At 44.6% G+C, this 24256-nt stretch overlaps 1 protein-coding gene across 2 annotated transcripts in view; it reads left to right on the top strand.

Moving 5' to 3' along the window:
• Positions 1–24256, top strand: part of LRRC27 (leucine rich repeat containing 27) — an 88606-nt gene that overhangs the window by 31895 nt on the left and 32455 nt on the right. Inside the window, exons 6-8 of one of the 2 annotated variants that reach the window (XM_075935233.1) lie at positions 1030–1152; positions 7174–7426; positions 22176–22316. In XM_075935233.1, coding sequence (XP_075791348.1) covers positions 1030–1152; positions 7174–7426; positions 22176–22316 — 517 coding nt within the window. The remainder of the gene's footprint in view (positions 1–1029; positions 1153–7173; positions 7427–22175; positions 22317–24256) is intronic. The other variant, XM_075935234.1, reaches the window with a different exon arrangement.

The raw sequence follows: 24256 nt of genomic DNA, 5'->3' as shown, positions 1-24256 counted from the left end.
TTCATCAGGGTGACCCACTGGTGGGCCATCAGATGGTTTGTTTACTTGAAAGTCCACAGGCACAGATTTCCACAGCTCCCAGTGGCTGTGGTTCACCATTCAAAGCCAATGGGAACTGCAGGAAGTGATGGCCCTGCCTGTGCCACTTCCCTCAGCTCCCATTGGCAGGAATGGAAAACTGTGGCCACTAGGAACTGTGAGAATCCATGCCTGCAGATGCTCAGATAAACGGACTCTCTTGTGGCCCACCAATGGCTAACCCTGACAAATCCCATGCAGCTGATGCACTGAAGCTTCTTCACTCCTGTTTGATATGATACTGAGCATACATTATTATTTGAAACTATTGACTGAGTAAAATACACAAAATGCATTTGCTTATGTTTTTATGTTATCAAAACTAAGAAAAGTTTTAGGTTTGATAGCATCACTATTATGCTCTTCTGTAACAATTAGCTTATTTACTAGCAAAAGGTAGTTATTTTTGTGCTGACTGTAGACAGATGCAAATACCTTATTAGAGAGACTAAGTAGAACAGAGGATTAGTGAATTAAACTGACTTATCTGGAGGGCTAAATTCTCAAATCTTGGATTAGGACTTGAGTCAATGAGTTTTGGTAGCCTCATCCCTATTTATCTACATCACAAAACCAATACAATCTGGCATATTTTTTCTATCTGCTCAAGAAAGGATCTTACTGGAATGAAAGAGTTATGGTAGGTCAAGGATGAGATTAATTCAAAAATCTGCTTGAAGAAGTGAGCCTAGCACCTGCCTACATGAGCCTGCCTCAAACTATTTCTCTGTTCAGATCATTTGAAAATTAACATACCATTGTCTAGAAAATGCCTGTCATCTTCACTACTACCAATACTATTTGCCGTAAGTTAGTACCCTAGATCACAGATAGAGAAGATCATTTAGGATGCAAGATTGCTCCTTATAATATATTCTAGTCTTTTGTCCAGTTTAGTCTTATTGTAGACTTTTATAATATGCACATACTTTAAAGTTCTGTATTTCACAGAATTGCCTTCTATGCTACAAGAAGAAGCAAAGGCCATTGTTAAAGAGTACAAGAGAAATTCAAAGACATACCCTGTCTTTAGGAAAGCATTCACTGGTCCATGGAAACAGATGAGCTTCATTAGTGAGTTTAGTAGAATCTTAGAGAAAGATAACTTTTTATGTTTGCTAGGAACATACTAACAATTGCATACATTTGTATACATACATTTCAATGTCTACAGAATGTATAATCTTTAAAATGTATTATTGAATCTTACTATTAAAATGTAGCACATCAAATAATACTATAGTTACATTTCTGAAACCAAATGAAAAAAGTAGTTTGTATGGCTTATGTTTGTGTTTAATATACCTGAGACCAATGGCTATATTTTAAATGGATGTGTACTTAGCATTTCCATCAACAACATGATCCTTTGTGGAGCTGAAATGAAAGCTTGGGTTTAGGAGAGAAATACCAAATACTTATCTTTAATTTTGAACAAGAATTTACCTTCCATGTAAGATATTCAAAATTTTGCCTTTTAGAGTGTGCCTACACAGCACCCTAAACTCAAAATAAGATACACAATTTGCACAATTGTGTATCTTATTTCGAATCTATTGACATTTGGTGCATCTACAGAGCACCGAATTTTGAAATAACGTGCTATTTCAAGCCATCCCTTAGCCCTCATGCAACGAGGTTTACCAGGATGCCAAATTAGCATGCCCGTTATTTCGAAAAATATTTCGAATTAATAGGTAGCTTATGTAAATGTGGGGTAGCTATTTTGGGATACCAGTGGTATCCCAGAATAGTCATGAAGTGTAGACATACCCTTATAGACTTTGGAAGTAATTGGGTAATAAGACCTTTCTATTTTTAAAATATATTAGAAAGCCCCTGTTTAAAATGGAACTGGGCTTTTTACAATTTTCAATAAGAAATAAATAAATTACAATAAGAAATAAATAAATTTGATCATGAAAAATGGAAGCAAAACAATCTCTGTTTAAGGGGAACAATTGTTTCTAACAATGAACTCTTATTTATTATGAAAAGTACATTCCCCCTGAGAATTATTTGCATGATCTTGAATAAGAAATTTAAAATAGCCATGGAATTATTTTTTCTGTTATGCAGAAGGAATAAAACTCCTAGACCCTTGATAATAATGTTGTTAGAGTTCACAAGTAAATCTTGTTCTGTATCTATTAAAATTCAGTTTTTATATCATTAGTAATAATTAAAGAGCTGATCTTTTGTTTGTAAAAAGTGCATAGTCTGTAGATAGGGAATTCCTTGGTTTTACTCTGTGCAGAAGAACTTGTAATGTTTTCTGATAATCACTTTTGAATAATCAGCTATTACAAATAGTGAGACTAAAATCAATGACTTATATCAGATTTTCTCTAAATTCAGTCCATGAAGTACTTTTGATAGATATCTAGTGTAACCCTTCTGCCAGGTAGGACTGGCAGTAACCAGAGCTGGGTTCAATATCTTGGGGTCCATCTCACACAGAACCGGCTCGAGCACCCACCCAGTAATCTGGGAAATTCACACACCCCTGGGTACCTCTGAGAGGCAATACTTCCCCACTCGCAAGCACTGAGTCTGAATGTAGGAAAGAAACATTTAATGAAACAGAGAGAGAAGTCATACGGCATTAACTTGGGGAAAACACCACAAACAGAGTTCATAACCCAAACATGAGCTAAGCCCCCCCCGCCCAGCCAAGAATCATCTGAAGTCCAAAGAGTCCGACACCCCAAAAGTCTCTGTCCCTGGTCCGTGCCACCCAGTCTCCCAAAGTTCACCTGCAGGGTTTCACCTCCCAACCTGGATAGAAATGAGGGTGGGGGTATAGATAGGGGACACTTTACAACACTCCACCACACTCGTCCCACGCCACCGGATGCTCCGCTGGTCGCTTCCGCTGTGCCTCACCTGCTGCCGCCGCTGGTTGCCAATCCTCGCCTGCCGCCACTCCTGCCGGCCACGTTACGCCACCAGCAGGTGATTCCCACCAGCCACTCTGCTGGCAACCACCACTTCACTGACTGCAATGGGTCTGGCTGTCAGCCAAACCAGTGATTTCAGCTCTCAGTGATTTCAACTCTTTAGCCACCAGCTGGACTGGCAGAAGAACCCAGCTTCCACTAGACTAGCAAAAGAAAAGACTCCTCAAGGAGTCTGCTTTAGTTCTATCCTTAAAACAAAGGGAGAAAGGAGCAGGTTGGGCCAGTCTTACAGCTGACACCTAGCAGGTGTGAAGCAGGCTGACTCAAGCCCTTTAACCCTTCCCCCAGCTCAGTTCATTCAACTCTGGAAGGGGGGAGGCTTGTTCCTCAGAGACCTCTTACCATGATGGTGGTGTCTCTCCTGCAAGCACTGGTGGCATGTTTTACAGTTCCCACATTTAGGGGTAGCATGATTAGTGACCCCCACAACAGTCCCAAATTATTTACAATTTTCCACATTCCATTCCAACACTGACCCTCCATCAACCCTGGCTGAATGGGATTTACATAGCCACACCTCGGATTCTCTCCTGAGCTGTATTTACATATCAACAGTTAATTACCTTGCAGAGCTAAATACATGTAGCAGGCATGCCCACCCCTCCTTTTAGCTGGCTGATACCAAGCAGCAGTTCAGCCCCTGCTTACACTAGGGGTGCATCTACATTGGCAAGATTTTGCGCATGCGCAAAAACTCGCCACCTGTCTACACTGGCCGTGAGAATTTGTACAAGAACACTGACTTTGTAATGTACAAAATCAGTGGTTCTTGCACAAGTACTCTGATGTTCCCGCTCAGGGATAAGCCCTCTTGCGCAAGTATTCTTGCGCAAGAGGGCCAGTGTAGACAGCCACGTTAATTTCTTGCACAAAAAAGCCCGATGGCTAAAATGGCCATCGGAGCTTTCTTGCGCAAGAGAGCGTCTACACTGGCACGGATGCTTTTGCGCAAAAGATGTCTTTTGCGCAAAAGCATCCGTGCCAGTGTAGACGCTCTTTTGCGCAAATACTTTTAACGGAAAAACTTTTCCGTTAAAAGTATTTGCACAAAATCATGCCAGTGTAGACGCATCCTAGTAGGCTACGTCTACAGTGGCAGCTTCTTCCGGAAGAATAGCTGTTCTTCTGCAAAAACTTCCTGGCTGTCTACGCTGCATGTGCGTTCTTCCAGAAGTAAATTTACAGTATAGCATTGTAAAACACGGCTTCTTCCGGAAGAGTTATTCCTCTCCCCACGAGGAATAAGCCCTCTTGCGCAAGAGCTCTTCCAGAAGAGGGCAGTGTAGACAGTCAACATGAATTTCTTGTGCAAGAAGCCCCTATGGTTTAAATGGCCATCGGAGTTTTCTTGTGCAAGAGAGCGTCTACACTGGCACGGATGCTCTTGCGCAAAAGCACATCTCTTGCGCAAAAGCACATGCCAGTGTAGACACTCTCTTCTGGAAGAGTTTTTGCACAAGAACTCTTCCACAAAAATGTTCTTCCGGAAGAAGCTGCCAGTGTAGATGTAGCGGTAATGTATATATAAATGTTAACACAATTTTTTTTAACAATCATTTTATTACTGTGTTTTGTTTCTGTTGCAATATAGATTAGCATACCTATTTTCCTGTTATCCTATAAATATTTTTTATACATTAAAATAAAAGCCAAATAAATTGTTTTTAAAAACCACTACAGTTTTTTTTTCTTTTTTTTTTTTGGTCTAATTTCTTTGGAATATACATGATTTTGAAAATCATATGGATTTTGTTTCTGCTACTGTAGAACTACATAAAAAGGTAGCTTTGCATGCTATTTATTTTCTGTTTCTTTCAAAGGCAATATATTTTAACTAAATAATAATTATAAAATGTATTGGAACAGCTTCATAACTCATGCTACTGCAATATCATACTGTTCTACTTTCGTTTAGCTATTGTTATAATTAAGGAAAATATACCCCTCACGGATTTTCATTTTCAGAATTTGTGGGCATGCCACATTTGGAAACCTTCTGTAATATAGAAGACTTTTCTACTCCCTCCCACATGGCCCATCTGTTCTTGCTGGATGAGCAGTATGCAAGAGGTAGTATATATACACTTCATGCAGAGAAGATGACAAAATGTGCTATGGGAGAATACATTTCCTCTAAATTTGAGGCAAAGAGAGAAGTGAAATACAGCTGTTTATTTCTTTGGGATTCAGGGAAATTCCATATCTGCAGCTTCTGCCAAACCAAATATTAATATATCTTAGACCTGACGTGTAAATATAAAAGATATTCAAGTTGTGTAAGTATAGAAAATGCACATACAAATAATTTGAGATTATTTTCTTAAATTGAAATGCCAAATAGATAAGTTAATGTTGGCTGTATTAAAAGGTTTTTCCTAATTGGACTAACAGATCTATACCTACACATTTGAGACATACTATGGTATATTAGCTTAGCATTGTTACTTTCCTTTAATATTTATTTCTCTGGTACAAATATCTTATATGCTGGTCATAATGCATAGAGTGTATGTATGCACATTCATTTACTCATTCATTCACTCATAGTTTATATAGTATATATTTACACTAGTCCCCCCCCAAAATTAAGAAAATATAAATATTGCATGGTTAAGTGCTCAAAACTAAATAAATGAGAAATGTATGTGCTTTAAGTAAAAGAGATGAGCCTGCTACTGCTCTCTAATGGCCCGGAGACTTTGGCACAGTCCAGTCAGCTCCAGGGGCAAATTTCAGAGTCCTGTGGCACAGTCTGATAACATCTATTCACCAGCCTCATAATATTTAAGATGAGGGCTGATTAATAGATATCCCAGATAGTCTCAACTGCAGCAAACTATGAGAAGAGAGATGTCAAAGGCTTTGTCTATATTTAAAATTTAACACGTTGTATGTAAACCACCTCCTCAAGGGGAGTGACTCCCAGAGCTGTAACCTTGTTCACAACAGCACTTTACAGTGCTGCAACTTGTTGCACTCCAGAGGGGGAATGGGAGTTGTAAAGTGCTAGTGTAGATTTATCCCAAGGCTCTGATTCAGCAAAACGCCTATGCATGTCTTTAAATCCTATTGACTTAATTGGGATTTAAACAGCCCGTTTGTTTGAAGCCCATGGTGCGGTTTGGGTTTATGTGGGGCTCAACACGTGGCCCACAGGTGGGAGCCAAAACAAAAAAGTAGTCAATATAATGATCTTCTGTTGATATGTGTTTTAGTAATTAAATTCCTGGACTGTCATTGCTCATTGAAAGTGCTGCTATATGGGTGGAAATCGGGTAAATATTGCCTTTTGTTAATATCAGCAGAACTGACTTAAATGGGGCCTGTGTATTGTGTAGTCTTGTCTTAATCTTTGTATGCATGTCTATCAGTGTGAAATAAGCTATTTGCATATATTTGCATGTATATGTAACTACACTTAAGTCGTGGCCCTTGCCATGTGCTGTGAGTATCATTGTGGCCCCCGGGGCTTCCAAAGTTAAGTGTCTCTTGTAAAGAGAATGTACCGTGGTGAAAAGTTTAGCTGATTTTTTTTATTTCCATGACATTAAGTTAACTATATATAGTGGTAGGGTAAAGAGACAATCTCAAAATAACATAGACCTCACATTTCTTTTTGTCATGAGGTGTTAACTTAACCATTATAGACAATAGTTCCATTCATTGTAATGCACTGTCTACTGCTCCTTGTGCAGATGATTGTTGTAGTTTGCTAGGCTACGGCTACATATGAGTTTTGCCGCAAGAGCATATGCAAATGAAGGGCAGATTAGCATTTTCCCACGCTTCTTTTGCATGCTCTCTTTCATTCCATTTTTGCGGTAGGGGTTTTTGCGCAAAAACTGGCAGTGGGGCCATGGCCGTTTTTAGCAAAAAAAACTTTTTCCGTAAGATCCTTATGCCTCGACAGGAAAATGCTAATCCATGCTTCATTTGCATAGGCTCTTGTGGCAAAACTAAGAGTAGCCGTAGCCCTAGTGTGGGGGAAAGGCCAGACTATGAGAATAACAAATTAGTCTTTCACATGTAAAGTCACATTCCTGACTGGGGAAAAATAGAAAATTGCTGAACAAAATCTAGTAACTTCATTACTCTGATAAAGGAATATAAAGTAATCTCATCTTTACTCCAATAGAAATGCCACCTGTTGAAAAGTTGAACTTAACTGAGTTGATGGAATCCAGTTTGGATTTGTCAGATGAGTGGCCTAATGAAGAAGAAATGCTACGATTTAAGAAGCTGAAGGAGGAGATTATAAAAGATGAAAAGGAAGAATTTCTTGCTAACCAGGATTTGTACCCTAAAGCCACAATGCAGGAGTTTCCTGAGCTCAGAAACAATAGCAGAAAGAAAGAGAGGCTCTACCACAAATCAGCGATACTTTCCAGGTGAAAGAAATCATTATAAATATATGTGTATATTTTAATTTCATTTAATGTACAGCATTGGTTCCCAACCTTTTTTAAACCATGGACCGGCAAATGCATTCACAAACTTTTCGTGGACCAGTAACATTTTATTTGCATATTTGCACATGTTTATGAATATGCAAATATGCAAATGAAATATTGCTGGTCTGCCAAAAGCCCCAGCTCCCAGAGCTGCCGTGAACAGCTGGCTTGAGCTCCGGCCGTTGCCATTGTGGTGGGCAGCTGCCACAGCTGAAACCAGCTGTTTGTGGCAGCTCTGGGGGCTGAGGTACACCTTAGTCCCCTAAGATGCCAGTGCCAGCCCTACCCCCCACTGATTCACTACCCCTCAGCACCAGCCACTGACCCTAGAGTTCCCTGCACCCAGCCCCCCCATGCCATCCCAAACATCTCAGTGTCAGCCTCCGCCCCTTAGAGCCCACCATCACCAGAGCCCCCCAGTGCCAGCCCTGCCCTGTAGCCTCCCACTACTAGCCCTGTCCCCAGAGTCTGCCAGTGCCAGCTCCCCACCCCAGCTACCCCAGTACCCCCCAGTGAATCCCCTCACCTCTTAGAGTCTCCCAACCCCAGAGCCCCCAGCACTAGTCCAGGCCCCCAGAGCTCCCAGTGCCTGTCCCGTCCCCCTCACCTAGTCCTGTCCTGCCTCCCAGCAGCCCAGGTTGTGGCTTCTCTAAGGCTGCCATGCTAGTCTGTGTGCAGCCCTTCCACCGTGCAACAAACCGCTCTTCCACATCCAGAAGGAGACCCTGCCCCTGCTTGGCACTGGTTGGCTGAGAGACAGAGCAGGACACACCTCTCCCAACAGCTGCAGCAAGAGGGGAGGCACTGAGCAGTTTACCCCAGTCCCCAAAGCTGCCACAGCCCAGCAGCCAGCAGTTTACAGCCCAGCAACAGTCTGTGGATTGATGGTTGGGAACCACTGATTTACAGCATGGAATACTCGGTGGCTACGTCTACACTGGCATGATTTTCCGGAAATGCTTTTAACGGAAAAGTTTTCCGTTAAAAGCATTTTCAGAAAAGCGCGTCTAGATTCGCAGGACGCTTTTCCACAAAAGCACTTTTTGTGGAATATCGTCCGTGGCCAATCTAGACGTGCTTTTCCGCAAAAAAGCCCCGATTGCCATTTTCGCGATCAGGGCTTTTTTGAAGAAAACAAATCTCTGCTGTCTACACTGGACCTTTTGTGCAAAAGCTTTTTGGAAAAAGACTTTTGCCCGAACGGGAGCAGCATAGTATTTCTGCAAAAGCACTGACAATCTTACATGAGATCGTCAGTGCTTTTGCGGAAATTCAAGCGGCCAGTGTAGACAGCTGGCAAGTTTTTCTGGAAAAGCGACTGCTTTTCCGGAAATAGTGGCCAGTCTAGACACAACCACTGTGTTGGAAAGGTGATGAATAACCACACTTACAAGTGGAAAGATTTAAAAGCATTGTAACTATAAGCCAGGGCTGAATTACTGCTAATTTACCATGCACCATGAGTGGTTAGTGAGGATGTGATACACTTGGCACACAGGCTTGTAGAGGCCATAGTGGGGTTCCTTAGACCCTTTGAGGAGAACCCACATTGCTGGTATAATCAGGAACATATTTTTCCAGGATGGCAAATTTTTGACTGGAGGGAGGATGTAAGGGGGGGCTGAATTACTGCTTGCTGTCAGCTAGCTAAAAGGAGAGAGCTGCCCTCCAATTGTTTAACTCTGCAAGATAATTAACTGTTAACTGTTGATATGTAAATACAGCTCATGCCAGGAGGGGGAAGGAATCCGAGGTGTGGCTATGTAAATCCAATTCATCCAGGGCTGATGGAGGATCAGTGTTGGAATGGGATGTGGTATGTTGTAACTAATTTGGGGCTGTTGTGGGGGGTCACAAATCATGCTACCCCTAAATGTGGGAACTGTAAAATATGACACCAGTGCTTGCAGGAGAGACACCATCATTGTAAGAGGTCTCAGAGGAACAAGCCTCCCCCCTGCCAGAGTTGAGTGAACTGAGTTGAGGGGGCGGGGAGGGGAAAATGGATTAAGGGCTTGAGTCAGCCTACTTCATGCCTGCTAGGTGTGAGCTGTAAGACTGGCTCAACCTGCCCCTTTCCCCCTGGATTTAAGGACAGATCTAAAGCAGACTTCATGAGGAGTCTTTTTGTTAGTCCAGTGGAAGCTGGAATCTTTGGCCAGCCTAGGTGGTGGCTAAGGAGTTGAAATCACTGGTTTGGCCGGAAGCCAGACCGATTGCAGCCAATAGAGCTGCTGGCGGGAGCAGCTGGTAGGCGGCCAGTAGGAGTGGCAACAGGTGGCTAGCGGAGCGGCTGGCGGGTGGGCGGTAGAAGCAGTGGCCAGCGGAGGGCGGCCAGAGGAGCGGCTGGCGGGAACGACTGGTGGGCGGCTGGTAGGGGCGGCGGCAGGCGGCCAGCAGAGCAGCTGGTGGGAACGGCCGGCAGGCGGCTGGTAAGAGCAGCACAAAGGTGGCATAGCCTCAGGTTCAAGGAGTAGAGTCATCAGGATGATGTGTCAGGGACAGACCTGTAAGTGGGGCGTTTGACGTGGGGTACGGAGAAAGTTTGGGTAAGTGAATGGAACCCTTACCTTGTTGGACTGGTGAGCCTGAGAGGCAAAAGACATTGCTCAATCCTTGTGCTGGGCCAGTTTCTCGTGGGAGAGGGGGCTACGAACTCCGTTTGTGGTATGTTCCCAAGATAATGCCATGTGACTTCTCTCTCTCTTTCATTAAAAGTTTCTTTTCGACACTCAGACTCGGTGCTTGCGAGTGGGGAAGCATTGCCTCTCAGAGGTGCTCAGAGGTCTGTGAATTTCCCAGGCTACTGAGTGGGGGCTCGAGCCAGTTCTGTGAGAGATGGACCCCTAGATATTGAACCTGGCCCTGGTTGCTGTCGAGCCTACCTGACAAAAGGGTTACATTTTGGGGGCTCGTCTGGGATTACTGGGTTAGTACCCCTCGCAAGCACATGTTGAGTGAGTTGCTAAGTGGGAAATAATTGTGTTTTGTATTTGAGGAAATTACTGTTTGTATCATGGCTAATCTGTCGGGTTTGTTGGGCCCTGGCTCAGAAGCCTCTAGCCCTTGGGGACAGACATTGGAAAAGTGTGTGCTATCCTATGCTATGGCAAGCTCCTATTATAAGTTAAGATTATTTCCTGAGGAAGAGGAGTTTGAACCCTGGCTAGAATACACCACTGAAATGCTAGAGCAGTGGGCGGTGCCAGACAGAGAAAAGCGAAAATGTCTAGTAGAGAGTCTCAGGGGCCCAGCCTTTGATGTGATTCGCACCTTGAAGCTCACTGATCCCGAGGTCAGCATAAAGGACTGTTTAGAGGCTCTCACTCACACCTTTGGGGGCATGGAGGGCCCTGAAGACAGTTACTGTAACTTTCTCGACACTAAGCAGCATCGGGGAGAGACGGTCTCAGCCTATGTACAGAGGTTGGACAGGCTGCTACAGAGAGCTGTCATTAGGGGAGCAGTGACTGCCAAGCAGATGGACCAGACCAGACTGGCTCAAATTGTAAGAGGAACTCAGTATTACAGCCCAATTTTACTTCACCTCCACGTAAGAGAATGACAGGAACACTTACTCCGAGCTGATAAAGGAGGTCAGAGAGGAGGAAGAAAGAGGCTTGCTAGTGAGTTTGGGAGGTGCCTGAGCTAGCCGGCACTGCACCCCGACAAACGGAGAGGCTGTGTCTACATTGGCAAGTCTTGCCACCTGTCTACACTAGCCGCGAGTACTTGCGCAAGAACACTGACATTCTAATGTATAAAATCAGTGCTTCTTGCACAAATACTCTGACGCGCCCACTCAGGGATAAGCCCTCTTGCGCAATTGTTCTTGCGCAAGAGGCCAGTGTAGACAGGCAATGTTAATTTCTTGCGCAAGAAAGCCCAATGGTTAAAATGGCCATCGAAGCTTTCTTGCGCAAGAGATCATCTACAATGGCACGGATGCTTTTGCATAAAAGCACATCTCTTGTGCAAAGGCACATGCCAGTGTAGACACTCTCTTGTGCAAATACTTTAACGCAAAATCTCTTGCGTTAAAAGTATTTGCGCAAAATCATGCCAGTGTAGACGTAGCCCCAGTGTGCTGATGGTGAACACCAGAGGAGACCTTGCACAACAAGTTCAGTTCCTGACAGAACAGATTGCTGAGTTTCAGAGAGTCATTGACCAAGCAAGGATTTACAATGATGAGGAACCTCAGGCTGTGGTGATGGAGAAGTCAGCTCCTGGAGCTGCCATCCTACCCAGATGAAGGAGGAGAGGACCGTTCTTCTGCTACTGGTATGGTCAAGATGGGCACAGGGCTGCAAGTTGCCAAAATGAGGAAAATTCCAGTTTAGTTTATGGAAAGCTGAGAAGCAGTTGTGAGATGGCCTGGGGACAGGGGCCACTCAGGCCCACAGGATTTGAAGGACTCCCCAGAAATGACTGCTCAGTTAGGATCCCTTCAGGACTGATAGGGCCTTGAGAGGAGGTCACAGTAAGGATTGAAGGGCAGAGTGCAAAGCGATGCTTGACACCGGATCACAGGTGACTATTATATTTCAGTCATTCTACTAACAGATGCTCAGGCACCTGCCTATCCAGCCATTGACTGGCCTTGGCCTGTGTGGTCTCAGCATGAATGAATATCCCTACAAAGGATATGTCATAGTGCACTTGCAATTCCCTGAGGAGGTAACAAGGGTAAGACAGGAGGTGGACACTGCTGCTTTAATATGCCCTGACCCTAAAGGAGCCTCTGATGTGTCCGTGCTAATAGAGACCAACTCCAGCCTTTTTAAGGTACTTGCAGATTACTGCGGACAGTGAGCAGGGGACCAATATCTGAACACCTTGGTGATACACACCCATTGTGCCACAGCTTGCAGAAAAATTGAGGACACAAGAAAAGTGATGCCTGATTTGCTGGTGGGAGCATTGAGGTATGCGGGCCGGTCCCCTTAGCGTTGCCTTCAATGACAGAAAAGGAGGTGATTGTCACGAATATCTGCCTGAAAGGCAGTAAGGGAACATTAGCAGTGGTAGAGCAGCTGACCAAAGGAGGGCTCCTTGAAGGAGTACTGGTTCCCAATGGAGTCATAACCCTACCTGCTGAAGCCCAGGAAGAGGTGACTATACTGATTGCTAATGAAATGAGCTACGATGTGCTTGTAAGACCAGAGCAAAAGATTGCAGACACCTTTGAGCCTGAAACCATTGTGGGTATGTCTACACTACAGCACTAATTCGAACTAACATAATTCAAATTAGTTAATTCGAACTAAGCTAATTCGAACTAGTGCATCTAGACCTAAAAACTAGTTCGAATTAGCGTTTTACTAATTCGAACTAGCATGTCCACATTAAGTGGACCCTGAACCGAGGTTAAGGATGGCCGGAAGCAGTGCCGGCAGGGCATCAGATTAGGACTTAGAGCATGGAGCTGCTGTCTCAGGCTAGCCGAGGGCTGTGCTTAAAGGGACCCGACCCCCCACCCCGGACAGACAGTTCTCAGGGGTTCCCCGCTTGCTTGTCTAACTCGATGAGGTGCCTTGAATGCCCACAATCGGCACATCACAGCACTTGGCCATCAGCCCGGCTGCACTTGCCACAGGCTGCCATCCGGGGGGGTGTCAATCGGGAGGCTGCAGGAGAGCTTCCACCCCGAGGAGCCCGCAAAGCCACCCCAGTCCTCCCCATCGGGGGCTCGTACCCCATTCCTCCCTCACCTCCTTCCACTTACCCCTCCCTAGTCCCCCTTCCTGATGTATAAAATAAAGGACACGTGTGTTCAAAAACAGAAACTCTCTTTATTGAACAAAACTCGGTGAGACTGGGAAAAGGAGGTGGGAGAGGGGAAGAGCGAGGGTGAGAGGGGAGGAGGAAACCTGGGAGGAAGGAGCTGGAAGGGGGAAGCCAGAGGAAGAAGAAGGAGGGGAAGTATCAAACTATGATACGCCATATCTTCAGTACTGTGTACAGATGTGATCTCCTCACCCCAGAAAAGATATTTTGGCCTTGGAAAAGGTTCAAAAAAGGGCAACTAAAATGATCAGGCATTTGGAACAGGTCCCATATGAAGAGAGGCTAAAGAGACTGGGACTTTTCAGCTTAGAAAAGAGGAGACTGAGGGGGGGATATGATAGAGGTCTATAAAAGCATGAGTGGTGTGGAAAGGGTGCATAAAGAAAAGTTCTTCATTAATTCCCATAATAGAAGGACTAGAGGACACCAAATAAAATGAATGGGTAGCAGGCTTCAAACTAATAACAGAAAGTTCTTCTTCAAAAAGCAACTAGTCAACCTGTGAAACTCCTTGCTGCAGGAGGCTGTGAAGGGTAGAACTATAAGGGTATGTCTACACTACCCCCCTAGTTCGAACTAGGGGGGTAAGGTATGCATACCGAACTTGCTAATGAAGCCCGGGATTTGAATTTCCCGGGCTTCATTAGCATAAAGCCGGCGCCGCCATTTTTAAAAGCCGGCTAGTGCGAACCCCGTGCCGCGCGGCTACACGCGGCACGGACTAGATAGTTCGGATTAGGCTTCCTAATCCAAACTATCTGTACACCTCGTTCCACGGAAGCCTAATCCGAACTATCTACTCCGTGCCGCGTGTAGCCGCGCGGCACGGGGTTCGCACTAGCTGGCTTTTAAAAATGGCGGCGCCGGCTTTATGCTAATGAAGCCCGGGAAATTCAAATCCCGGGCTTCATTAGCAAGTTCGGTATGCATACCTTACCCCCCTAGTTCGAACTAGGGGGGTAGTGTAGACATACCCTAACAGAGTTTAAAGAGCAGTTAGATAAATTCATGGAGGTTGGGTCCATGGAGTGCTATTAGCCAGAAATGGTGCCCCTGGCCTCTGTTTGTGGAAGGCTGGAGATGGATGGCACGAGACAAATGGCTTGGTCATTGTCTTCGGTCCATCCCCTCCAGGGTACCTAGTGTTGGCTGCTGATGGCAGACAGGCTACTGGGCTAGATGGACCTTTGGTCTGACTCAGTACGGCCATTATGTTTTTATGTTCTAAGCTCAGGGCTCAGGGTCGGGGTCTCACTCGGCCACCTTGATTTTCATGCAAACCTGCTCCTGGGTGGCCAGGCTGGCAGCTATCCTGCTCTAGACAGCCACTTTCCTGTGCCTAGTGCGGAGGTCGTGGACGTTGGATGGTTCCCCCCAAGCCTCGATGAGGTCCACGATGTCCGCACTAGACCAGGCAGGCGCCCAATTCTTGCGGCCCCGGGCAGGCTCCTGGGAGCCACCAGCCTGGTCCTGGGAAGAGGCGGAGGGCTGGGTGGCAGCGGGTGGCTGGCTCGTGCCATGGCAGGTGCAGGGTCTGCTGGCTGGGTGCTGGCAGGCTTGCACCTGGCACGGGCACCGTAGCCAGACCATGCCCCTTTAAGGGCTCCGGGGCCGGGAGGAGGGCAAACGAGTTTCCCTGGTGGTGCCCAGAGTGGCCACCAAGGCAACCTGGGGATGGCTAGCCTCCCACTAGTTCGAATTAAGTGGCTACACAGCCCTTAATTCAAACTACTTAATTCGAACTAGGCGTTAGTCCTCGTAGAATGAGGTTTACCTAGTTCGAATTAAGCGCTCTGCTAGTTCGAATTAAGTTCGAACTAGCGGTTTGCCTGTGTAGCGCCTATGAAAGTTAATTTGAACTAACTGCTGTTAGTTCGAATTAGCTTTGTAGTGTAGACATACCCTGTGAGACCTCAGTGTGAAGCTGAAGTTCTGCTGATAGATGTTGCAAAGTTTGACTTCAGGGACTCACAGTTGCCTGAGGAGTGGAAGGATCGCCTGAGGAAGAAGCTTTGCGAAAGATCGAAGGTATTCTCACTGCATGAGTGGGACATGGGATGTGCCAAGGGGTTGGAACACCACATCAGGCTACAAGATTCCTGACCTTTCAGGGAGACGTCTAGGAGGATCGCTGTCTCAGAGATGGAAGATCTACACCATCATCTTCAAGAGCGGATCACAAACGATATAATTACAGAGTCCCACAGCCCCTACACCTCGCCTATTGTGGTGGTTCATAAGAAGAGTGGGAAAATCTGGATGTGTATTGACTACCACACTCTAAACAGGCTTACTAGAGTTGATCAATATACCATGCCTCGCGTACAAGATGCCCTGGACTGTTTGCTGGATTGCCAGTGGTTCTCTGTATTGGATCTTCGGAGTGGATACTACCAGATCCCTCTGGGAGAAGAAGATAAGGAGAAGACAGCCTTCATCTGTCTATTAGGATTCTACCAGTTCGAACGCATGCCCCAAGGGATTTCTGGGGCACCTGCCACCTTTCAACGTCTTATGGAGAGAGTCGTGGGAGACATGAATCTACTGCAAGTGTTAGTTTACTTGGATGACCTGATTGTGTTTGGAAGAACCTTGGAGGAGCATGAAGAAAGATTTCTTAAAGTGCTTGATAGGTTGGAGGCGTATGGTTTGAAGTTTTCAATTGACAAATGCCAGTTCTGCTGAACCTCAGTGAAATATGTGGGTCACATCGTGTCCCAAGAGGGTGTGAGTACTAATTCCGATAAAATAGAAGCTCTCACTACCTGGCCACATCCAAGTAACTACAAAGAACTCAAGACCTTCCTGGGATTCGGTGGCTACTACTGCAGATTTGTGAAGAACTATGCTACAATTGTAAAACCTCTGAATGATCTTACCAGGGGATACCAGTCCAACAAGAACAAATCTAAGACCAAGAATAAGAGGAGGCCTCCAAAGCCTCCTGTGCAGAGACACTATGGGCCTTTTGAATCTCTTGGGCCATGGTGGGATGAGAGTTCTGAATGGGCTTTTCGGGAAATCATTACTCGCCTAACTCATGCTCCAGTCCTAGTCTTTGCTGATCCAAGCAGACCATTTATCCTACATACTGATGCCAGTTTGGACGGTCTGGGGGCCGTGCTGTACCAGGAAGTAGAAGGCAAATGTAAACCTGTAGCCTTTGCCAGCCAAGGACTGTCTGACAACGAAACTCGCTATCCCATCCACAAGCTGGAGTTCTTGGCCTTGAACTGAGAAATTTCGAGACTACTTGTATGGTGCTTAGTTCCAGATGTGGATGGATAGCAACCCTTTGAATTATGTGTTAACAAGTGCTAAGCTGGATGCTACAGGACAAAGATGGATGGCCACCCTGGCCAGCTATGAGTTCAGCATACAGTACCGATCAGGGAGAAGCAATGTAGCTGCTGATGCGTTGTCTCGACGTCTGCAGCCAACAGAAATTGGTGAGATTCCTGTACATGGAGTGAGAGCTATTTGCAACGGCAATTATCAGAAGTCCAAGGCACATGAGAGTCCAAATGGATATGTTGCAGAAACAGTGGGCCAACCACCTGAGAGTATACCCTCTGTCTCCGTGAACTACATTATGTTGGACCACTCTCCATTGCCCAGGCTCAATGCTTCTGACTGGCAGATAGCACAGTTGCAAGATGTTGACATCTGTGACACACTACTTGCAAAAAGAGAGAGGCAAAGCCCTAGTGCAGTTGCCACATCCACCCCTGAGGGTAAGCTACTGTTGCGGGAGTGGTGCAAACTGGAACTAAAACAGGGGATGCTGCACCGGATCACCGTAGATCTTTTGCAAAATTGACAAGGAGTCCTATAGCACCTTATAGACTAACAGATGTATTGGAGCATAAACTTTCATGGGCAGCGACCCACTTTGTCAGATGCATGTAGCGGAAATTTCCAGAGGCAGGTATGAATAGGCAGGCAAGAATCAGGCTAGAGATAATGAGGTAAATTTAGTCAGGGAGGATGAGGCCCACTTCTAGCAGCTGATTCGGACGTGTGAACACCAAGAGAGGAGAAACTGCTTTTGTAATTAGCTAGCCAATTACGCTGAAACTGCCAATTACAAAAGCAGGTGGGGGCTCGAGCCGGTTCTGTGAGAGATGGACCCCTAGATATTGAACTTGGCCCTGGTTGCTGCCAGGCCTACCCAGCAGAAGGGTTACATAACATATAGCACAATTAAAAATACTCCATCTGTGCCCAGGTGATGCATTGGTGGTTCTGACAAGAAATAAATAACAAATAAATAAAAAGGTCTGAAATAGCTCTTCATTTTCTCTATAACTAGAAAACAACAAGTTCTAGCAACTTTGTATGCATGAGAAAAGAAAGATGACTGGGTGAAACTATTATCTCCATGCAGATAGAGTCATAGAATACTAGAACTGGAAGGGACCTTGAGAGGTCATCGAGTCCAGTCTCCTGCCCTCATGGCAGAACTCAGGACCATCTAGACCATCCCTGATAGATGTCTGTCTAACCTGCTTTTCAATATCTCCAGAGATGGAGATTCCACAACCTTCCTAGGCAACTTATTCTAGTATTTAACCTCTCTGACAGTTAGGAAGTTTTTCCTAGAGTGTGTCTAGACTACACCCCTCTGTCAGCAAGAGTACAGGATCTTTTTCTCCTCAGGAATACAGGATCTTTCAAAAAATCACCCCGTTGTAAAAAAAAAATGCGTCTAAACTGCGGTTTCAGTTTTGAAATGGGGCTTGTTCAAAACAGCGCCATGACACAATTATGCAAATGAAGCACGGGATATTTAAATCCCCGCTTCATTTGCACTTTTGAAGTGCTTCATTTACATCCCTCTGCCGACAGATGGGTGTAGTTTAGACATAGCCCTAAGGTCCAACCTAAATCTCCTTGCTGCAGATTAAGCCCATTGCTTTTTGTCCTAGTCTCAGAGGCCAATAAGAACAATTTTTCTCCCTCCGCCTTGTGACACCCTTTGGGTATGTCTACACTACCCCGCTAGTTCGAACTAGCGGGGTAATGTATGCATACCGCACTTGCTAATGAAGCCCGGGATTTGAATTTCCCGGGCTTCATTAGCATAAGCGGGGAGCCGCCATTTTTAAATCCCCACTGCTTCGAACCCCGTGCAGCGCGGCTACACGGGGCTCGAACTAGGTAGTTCGGACTAGGTTCCTATTCCGAACTACCGTTACTCCTTCGAGGTTCGAAGCAGCGGGGATTTAAAAATGGCGGCTCCCCGCTTATGCTAATGAAGCCCGGGTAATTCAAATCCCGGGCTTCATTAGCAAGTGTGGTATGCATACATTACCCTCCTAGTTCGAACTAGGAGGGTAGTGTAGACATACCCTTTTAGATACTTGAAAACCTCTATCATGTCCTCTCTCTCTTCACCTTTCTAAACTAAACAAGCCCAAATCTTTCTGTCTTCCCTCATAGGTCATGTTTTCTAGACCTTCAGTCATTTTTGTTGCTCTTTGGACCTTCTCCAATTTCTCCACATTTCTTGAACTGTGGTGCCCAGAACTAGACACAGTACTCCAGCTGAGCCCTAATCAGTCAAGAGTAGAGTGGATATAAAACTGTATCAATTCATATTTGAATGGAAATATATTTGGAAGGAACATGCTTGTCTGAAAAAAGTAAAATCTATTAATGCACACTGGTGACAAGAAGACCTTGTCAGTTACTTAATTTTGCACTTTTAGTAAGTAAGGCTATTGCATGATACTATGTAATTCATGTATTTTGATAAATGATACTTGTGTAACTTAATAGCACGTTAGTAAATGAAAAATATGATGTTTTTTGTAAAAGAAATGCAGTTTGGTCATAAATCCTCACAAGAGGACCTCCTATTCATCCTGTGCTGAAAAGGGGGAATATATTTATGTTCATATTACAGTAGACTTCCGATAATCTGGACTCTATGGTGCCGGATTATCAGATATGCCGGACTATCAGAAGGTACTATAAAATGGTTATATTTACTGTATACATTATATACTATATATAAAGTGTTCTTAACCCTTTTTATTGTACATACTGAATACAGTATACTGTAATGTTTTAGTTTTTTTAAGCCTTTTTTACCCTTTTTGCTCAGTTCAGCTGCTGCCACTGTTACCTTGTGACTTATTTTTTGCTGAAGCTCACTCACTAGGCTCTTGCCATTTTGATGCCGGACTATCAGGAGTTCTGGACTATTGGATGCCAGACTATTGGAATTTTACTGTATTATGTGTATTAGCAAATTTCCCCAGTATATATTTTCCTCTTGAGTCACTGTAGTGTTTTGTCAATGTATAGTGTTTTGGGACCATTAAGAATTAGGAATAGCAAACATTTTTATGATTTTCTAAATTCTGTTGACGTTCTGAAATTAAAAAGAAAATCAGGAACATTTTTGACTAAAGTTTTATAGTTTTTCCCCACCACCAGTTTTTAAGCAAACATAGTGCTGGGGTTATTTTTAATCTTGTCTTTTAATGAAATTACACATTTCAAAGAAAAATGGGGAGAAATTTTCACAGCATTTTTTTATGAAAGTTTCCCTTTTTCCTCCCACCAACACTTGTATGAGTAAATAAACTACTGCCCCCTTTAGGATGTGAAGATGCAATGTATACACTCTGCCTAATTTTAAAAAAAAATTATATAATAGGTCAACACTCATCAAATCATATTTTTTTCTTTTTTACTGTCATTTGTTATAGATTATTTGCTTGGCTAAGAAACATAATCTCATGTATTAGAGCATCTGAGGGACTGTTCCGTTGAATTATTGGGTATGAGGCTGGGGAGGGAAACAGTAGGAGTCATTTGTGAAAAAGCAATAAATATACAAAAGTTTCTAATTCGAAGCCAAAGAAACATTATCTCACCAAAAAGTGAATTTTTCTTGGATGGGAAGAACAAAGGAAAGTTCCTGCACCCAAAGAATCACTTACTATTTTTCTAGGTGGTTCACTAGATTCCATGCATAGCATGCTTACAATTTTTCATTTTATGAAAAGAACCTGAAGGTGGCACTCTGTAATCATTTTTTCTTAAAATGAATATATTCAAGTTTATAAACTGTTTTCACGCTGAAATCCTTTACTTGCAGTTTCTTCTCATCACATTCTGCATTATTTTTACCATCTTCATTATATATATTCTTGTATTCCAAGTTCTGCTCTACAAATCCCTTTTCCACTAAAATCAAAGGGTATTCCATGCTTAGAGAGCTTTCTGATTCAGGCTATTTCTATTCTTTTTCCCATAATATGATCACATGTAACTGTATTTTTATTAAGGGTATGACTACGTAGCAACTAGACATATGTGGCAGGCCCCTACCAGACAACTCAGGCTGTGGAGCTGTTTCATTGCCGTGTAGATTTTCAGACTTGGGCTGGAGTCATGGCTGGGACCTTTTTACACCTCACAGCGTCTTAGAGCCCAAGTTCCACACTGAGCCTGGAAGTCTACATAGCAATAAAATAGCTTCACAGCCTAAGTCCCATAAGACTGAGTTTGCTGGCCTGGGCTAGCCATGGGTTTCTAGTTGCTTCATAAACATATCCTAAATCAGTGGTTCTTAGCCAGGATTATATGTACTCCTGGTAGTACACAGAGGTCTACCAGGAGGTAGTATATGAACTCATCTAGATATTTGCCTAATTTTACAACAGGCTATGTAAAAAGCACTAGCAAAATCAGAACAAACTAACATTTCATAAAGGCATTAATCTTGTTTATACAGCTTTCTCTATATATTACACACTGAAATTTAAGTACAATATTTATATTCCATTTGATTTATAATTATATGGTAAAATAAGAAAGCAAGCTATTTTTCATTAATAGTATGGTGGAACACTTTTGTATTTTTATGTCTGATTTTGTAAGTAACTAGTTTTTAAGCGAGGCGAAACTTGGAATAGGCAAGACAGGGCACAGTAGTCTGATTGAGAGCCACTGCCTTAAATCTATGATTTGGCAAGCTACTGAAATCAGTTGGACTACACATATGCCTAGTTAAACATTTTGTTGAATTAGTCCTTAAATGTTGTTGGGATGTCAATTATCTATTGTATCTATAAAAAAGTTTAGAAGGAAGAAAGCCAATTTGATTTGATTTCTTAACCTCTATTTAATCTGCCATATGAATTTAGTTATCACAAAGGGCTGACTGGCTGGCTGGCTGGCTGGAGTGAGTGACCTGGGCACACGCCTAGGGCACCATGGTCAGTGAGGCACCATCTGAGTACTGCAAGTTGGTGGATTTGGGCTGCAGGAGTAGAGGTGAATATGGGCAAGCCCCGTGCTCGAGAGCAAGCAGAGGCCAGATGATGTTGCCCCAAGATGCCAGCCTGGCATAAGTGTTTATTTCTACATAGTTAGCATGCCAGCTCCTATGCCCCCCTTTCTCATGCGCATAGTGGTCATCATGGCGTGTATTGCTAGGGGAGCCACCAGGATCAGCCCTGGGCACCTGGACACCACCTGCCACTTTCAGATGCTCAGCTCTGAAGGCAGTGTTGCTGCCAGCTGCTGTGCAGATGTAATGGTGGTATAACACCATATCTCATTTTTGCACTGCTGCTGTGATCACAGAGCTGCATTCTGAGCAGGGTGCCTAGTCAGCCAGCATATTATTTTTCATGGGGCTTTTTGGTGCTGACCTTAGTATTTCTTTCATTACAAATTAAGCACTGAGAGGAGCCCACAGAGGTTAGGGGCAATGAGAGCTTCTGCCAGAGGAACTTGCTGGGGTCAAAGGCACCAAATACAAGTTTGCCCAGGGTGCTGTTTTCCCTAAGGCCAGTTCTCACTGTCATTAACTTTTTCCTTGTTTGCCCTTTAATTAAATATTTAAATAATTGTATCAATCTGTCTATTTTAAAAGGAAGAAGTTCTCACAGAAGAACAATTTTTCTGAGTTTTCATCATATGATAAGATGATTCAAGCAAAACGAGCTGAGGCGTTGAGATTGGCCATGCAAAAGGAAATGAAAGAGACACAGACTTTTATTGAACAACACAGAAAGTAAGTATTATGTTTATGTTGCTTAATGACAATGCTTTTTTTTTAAAAAAAAATGTTCAGCTGTTCTTAATACTTGTAACTTTTTTCTCTTCACAAATCACCCATTTTACCATTTGTAAAGAAAGAAAATCATTACAAATTATCTGTATTATGAATAAAAATGCAAGGAGTACTTTCCTTCACAAATCACAGTGCTCCTATGAGACAGGAGTATGAACTATTGAATTTCTCATTAAGAAATTCAGTATTTCTTGTTCCTATGCAGTGAGGAAAATGTTCCCTTTCACTATTCCTTATTTCATATGATACATTATAGAAGTATTTAAATAACATTTTTTAAATCTTTACTAACTGAGGGTATGTCTACACTACAGCGCTAATTCGAACTAACTTAGTTCGAATTAGTTAATTCGAACTAAGCTAATTCGAACTAACGCGTCTAGAACTAAAAACTAGTTCGAATTAGCATTTTGCTAATTCGAACTAGCATGTCCACATTAAGTGGACCCTGAACCGGGTTTAAGGATGGCCGGAAGCAGTGTCGGCAGGGCATCAGAGGAGGACTTAGAGCGTGGAGATGCTGTCTCAGGCTAGCCGAGGGCTGCGCTTAAAGGGTCCCGACCCCCACCCTGGACAGACAGTTCTAAGGGGTGCCCCGCTTGCAAAGCAGTCCTGGCTTGGAGTGCCCGGAGTACCCACACTGGGCACATCACACCACTCGGCCATCAGCCCGGCTGCACTTGCCGCAGGCTGCCATCTGGGGAGAGGGGGCAATTGGGGGGCTGCAGGAGAGCTTCCACCCCCAGAAGCCCACAGAGCCAGCCCAGTCCTCCCCATCGGGGGGTCGTGCCCCATTCCTCCCTCACCTCCTTCCACTTACCCTTCCCTAGCCCCTTTTCTTGATGTACAAAATAAAGGACAATTGTGTTCAAAAATGGAATCTGTCTTTATTGAACAAAACTGGGGGAGACTAGGAAAAGGAGGTGGGAGAGGGGAAGAGAGAGGCAGGGAGAGGGGAGGGCAACTAAAATGATCAGGGGTTGGGAACAGGTCCCATATGAAGAGAGGCTAAAGAGACTGGGACTTTTCAGCTTAGAAAAGAGGAGACGGAGGGGGGACAGGATAGAGGTTTCTAAAAGCAGGAGTTGGGTGGAGAGGGTGCATACAGAAAAGTTCTTCATTAGGTCCCATAATAGAAGGACTAGAGGACACCAAAGGAAAGGAATGGGTAGCAGGCTTCAAACTAGTAACAGAAAGTTGTTCTTCACAAAGCAAAGAGTCAACCTGTGGAACTCCTTGCTGCAGGAGGCTGTGAAGGCTAGAACTAGAACAGAGTTTAAAGGGAAGTGAGATCAAGTCATGGAGGCTGGGTCCATGGAGTGGTATTAGCCAGGGGGTTGGAGTGATGTCCCTGGCCAAGGTTTGTGGAAGGCTGGAGAGGGATGGCACGAGACAAATGGCTTGGTCACTGTCTTCGGTCCATCCCCTCCAGGGTCCCTAGGGTTGGCCGCTATCGGCAGACAGGCTACTGGGCTAGATGGACCTTTGGTCTGACCCAGGACGGCCATTGTAAGCTCAGGGCTCAGGGTCGGGGGTCTCAGTGGACCCCCTTGATTTTCATGCACACCTGCTCCTGGGTGGCCAGGCTGGCAGCTCTCCTGCCCTAGCTGGCCACTTTCCTGTGCCTAGTGCGGAGATCGTGGACAAGGTCCACGATGTCTGCACTAGCCCAGGCGGGTGCCCGCCTCTTGCGGTCCCTGGCAAGCTCCCGGGAGCCGCCAGCCTGGTCCCAGGAAGAGGAGGAGGGCTGGGGGGCATCGGGTGGGTGGCTCGATCCGTGCCAGGTGCAGGGTCTGCTGGCTGGGTGCTGGCAGGCTTGCACCTGGCACGGGCACCGTAGCCAGCCCGTGCCCCTTTAAGGGCTCCAGGGCCGGGAGGGG

This window comes from Pelodiscus sinensis, chromosome 8 (assembly GCF_049634645.1).
Source record: "Pelodiscus sinensis isolate JC-2024 chromosome 8, ASM4963464v1, whole genome shotgun sequence".
Taxonomy (NCBI): Eukaryota; Metazoa; Chordata; order Testudines; family Trionychidae; genus Pelodiscus; species Pelodiscus sinensis.
The sequence above is the reverse complement of the archived record's forward strand: the minus strand, read 5'-3'. Positions and strand labels throughout refer to the sequence as shown.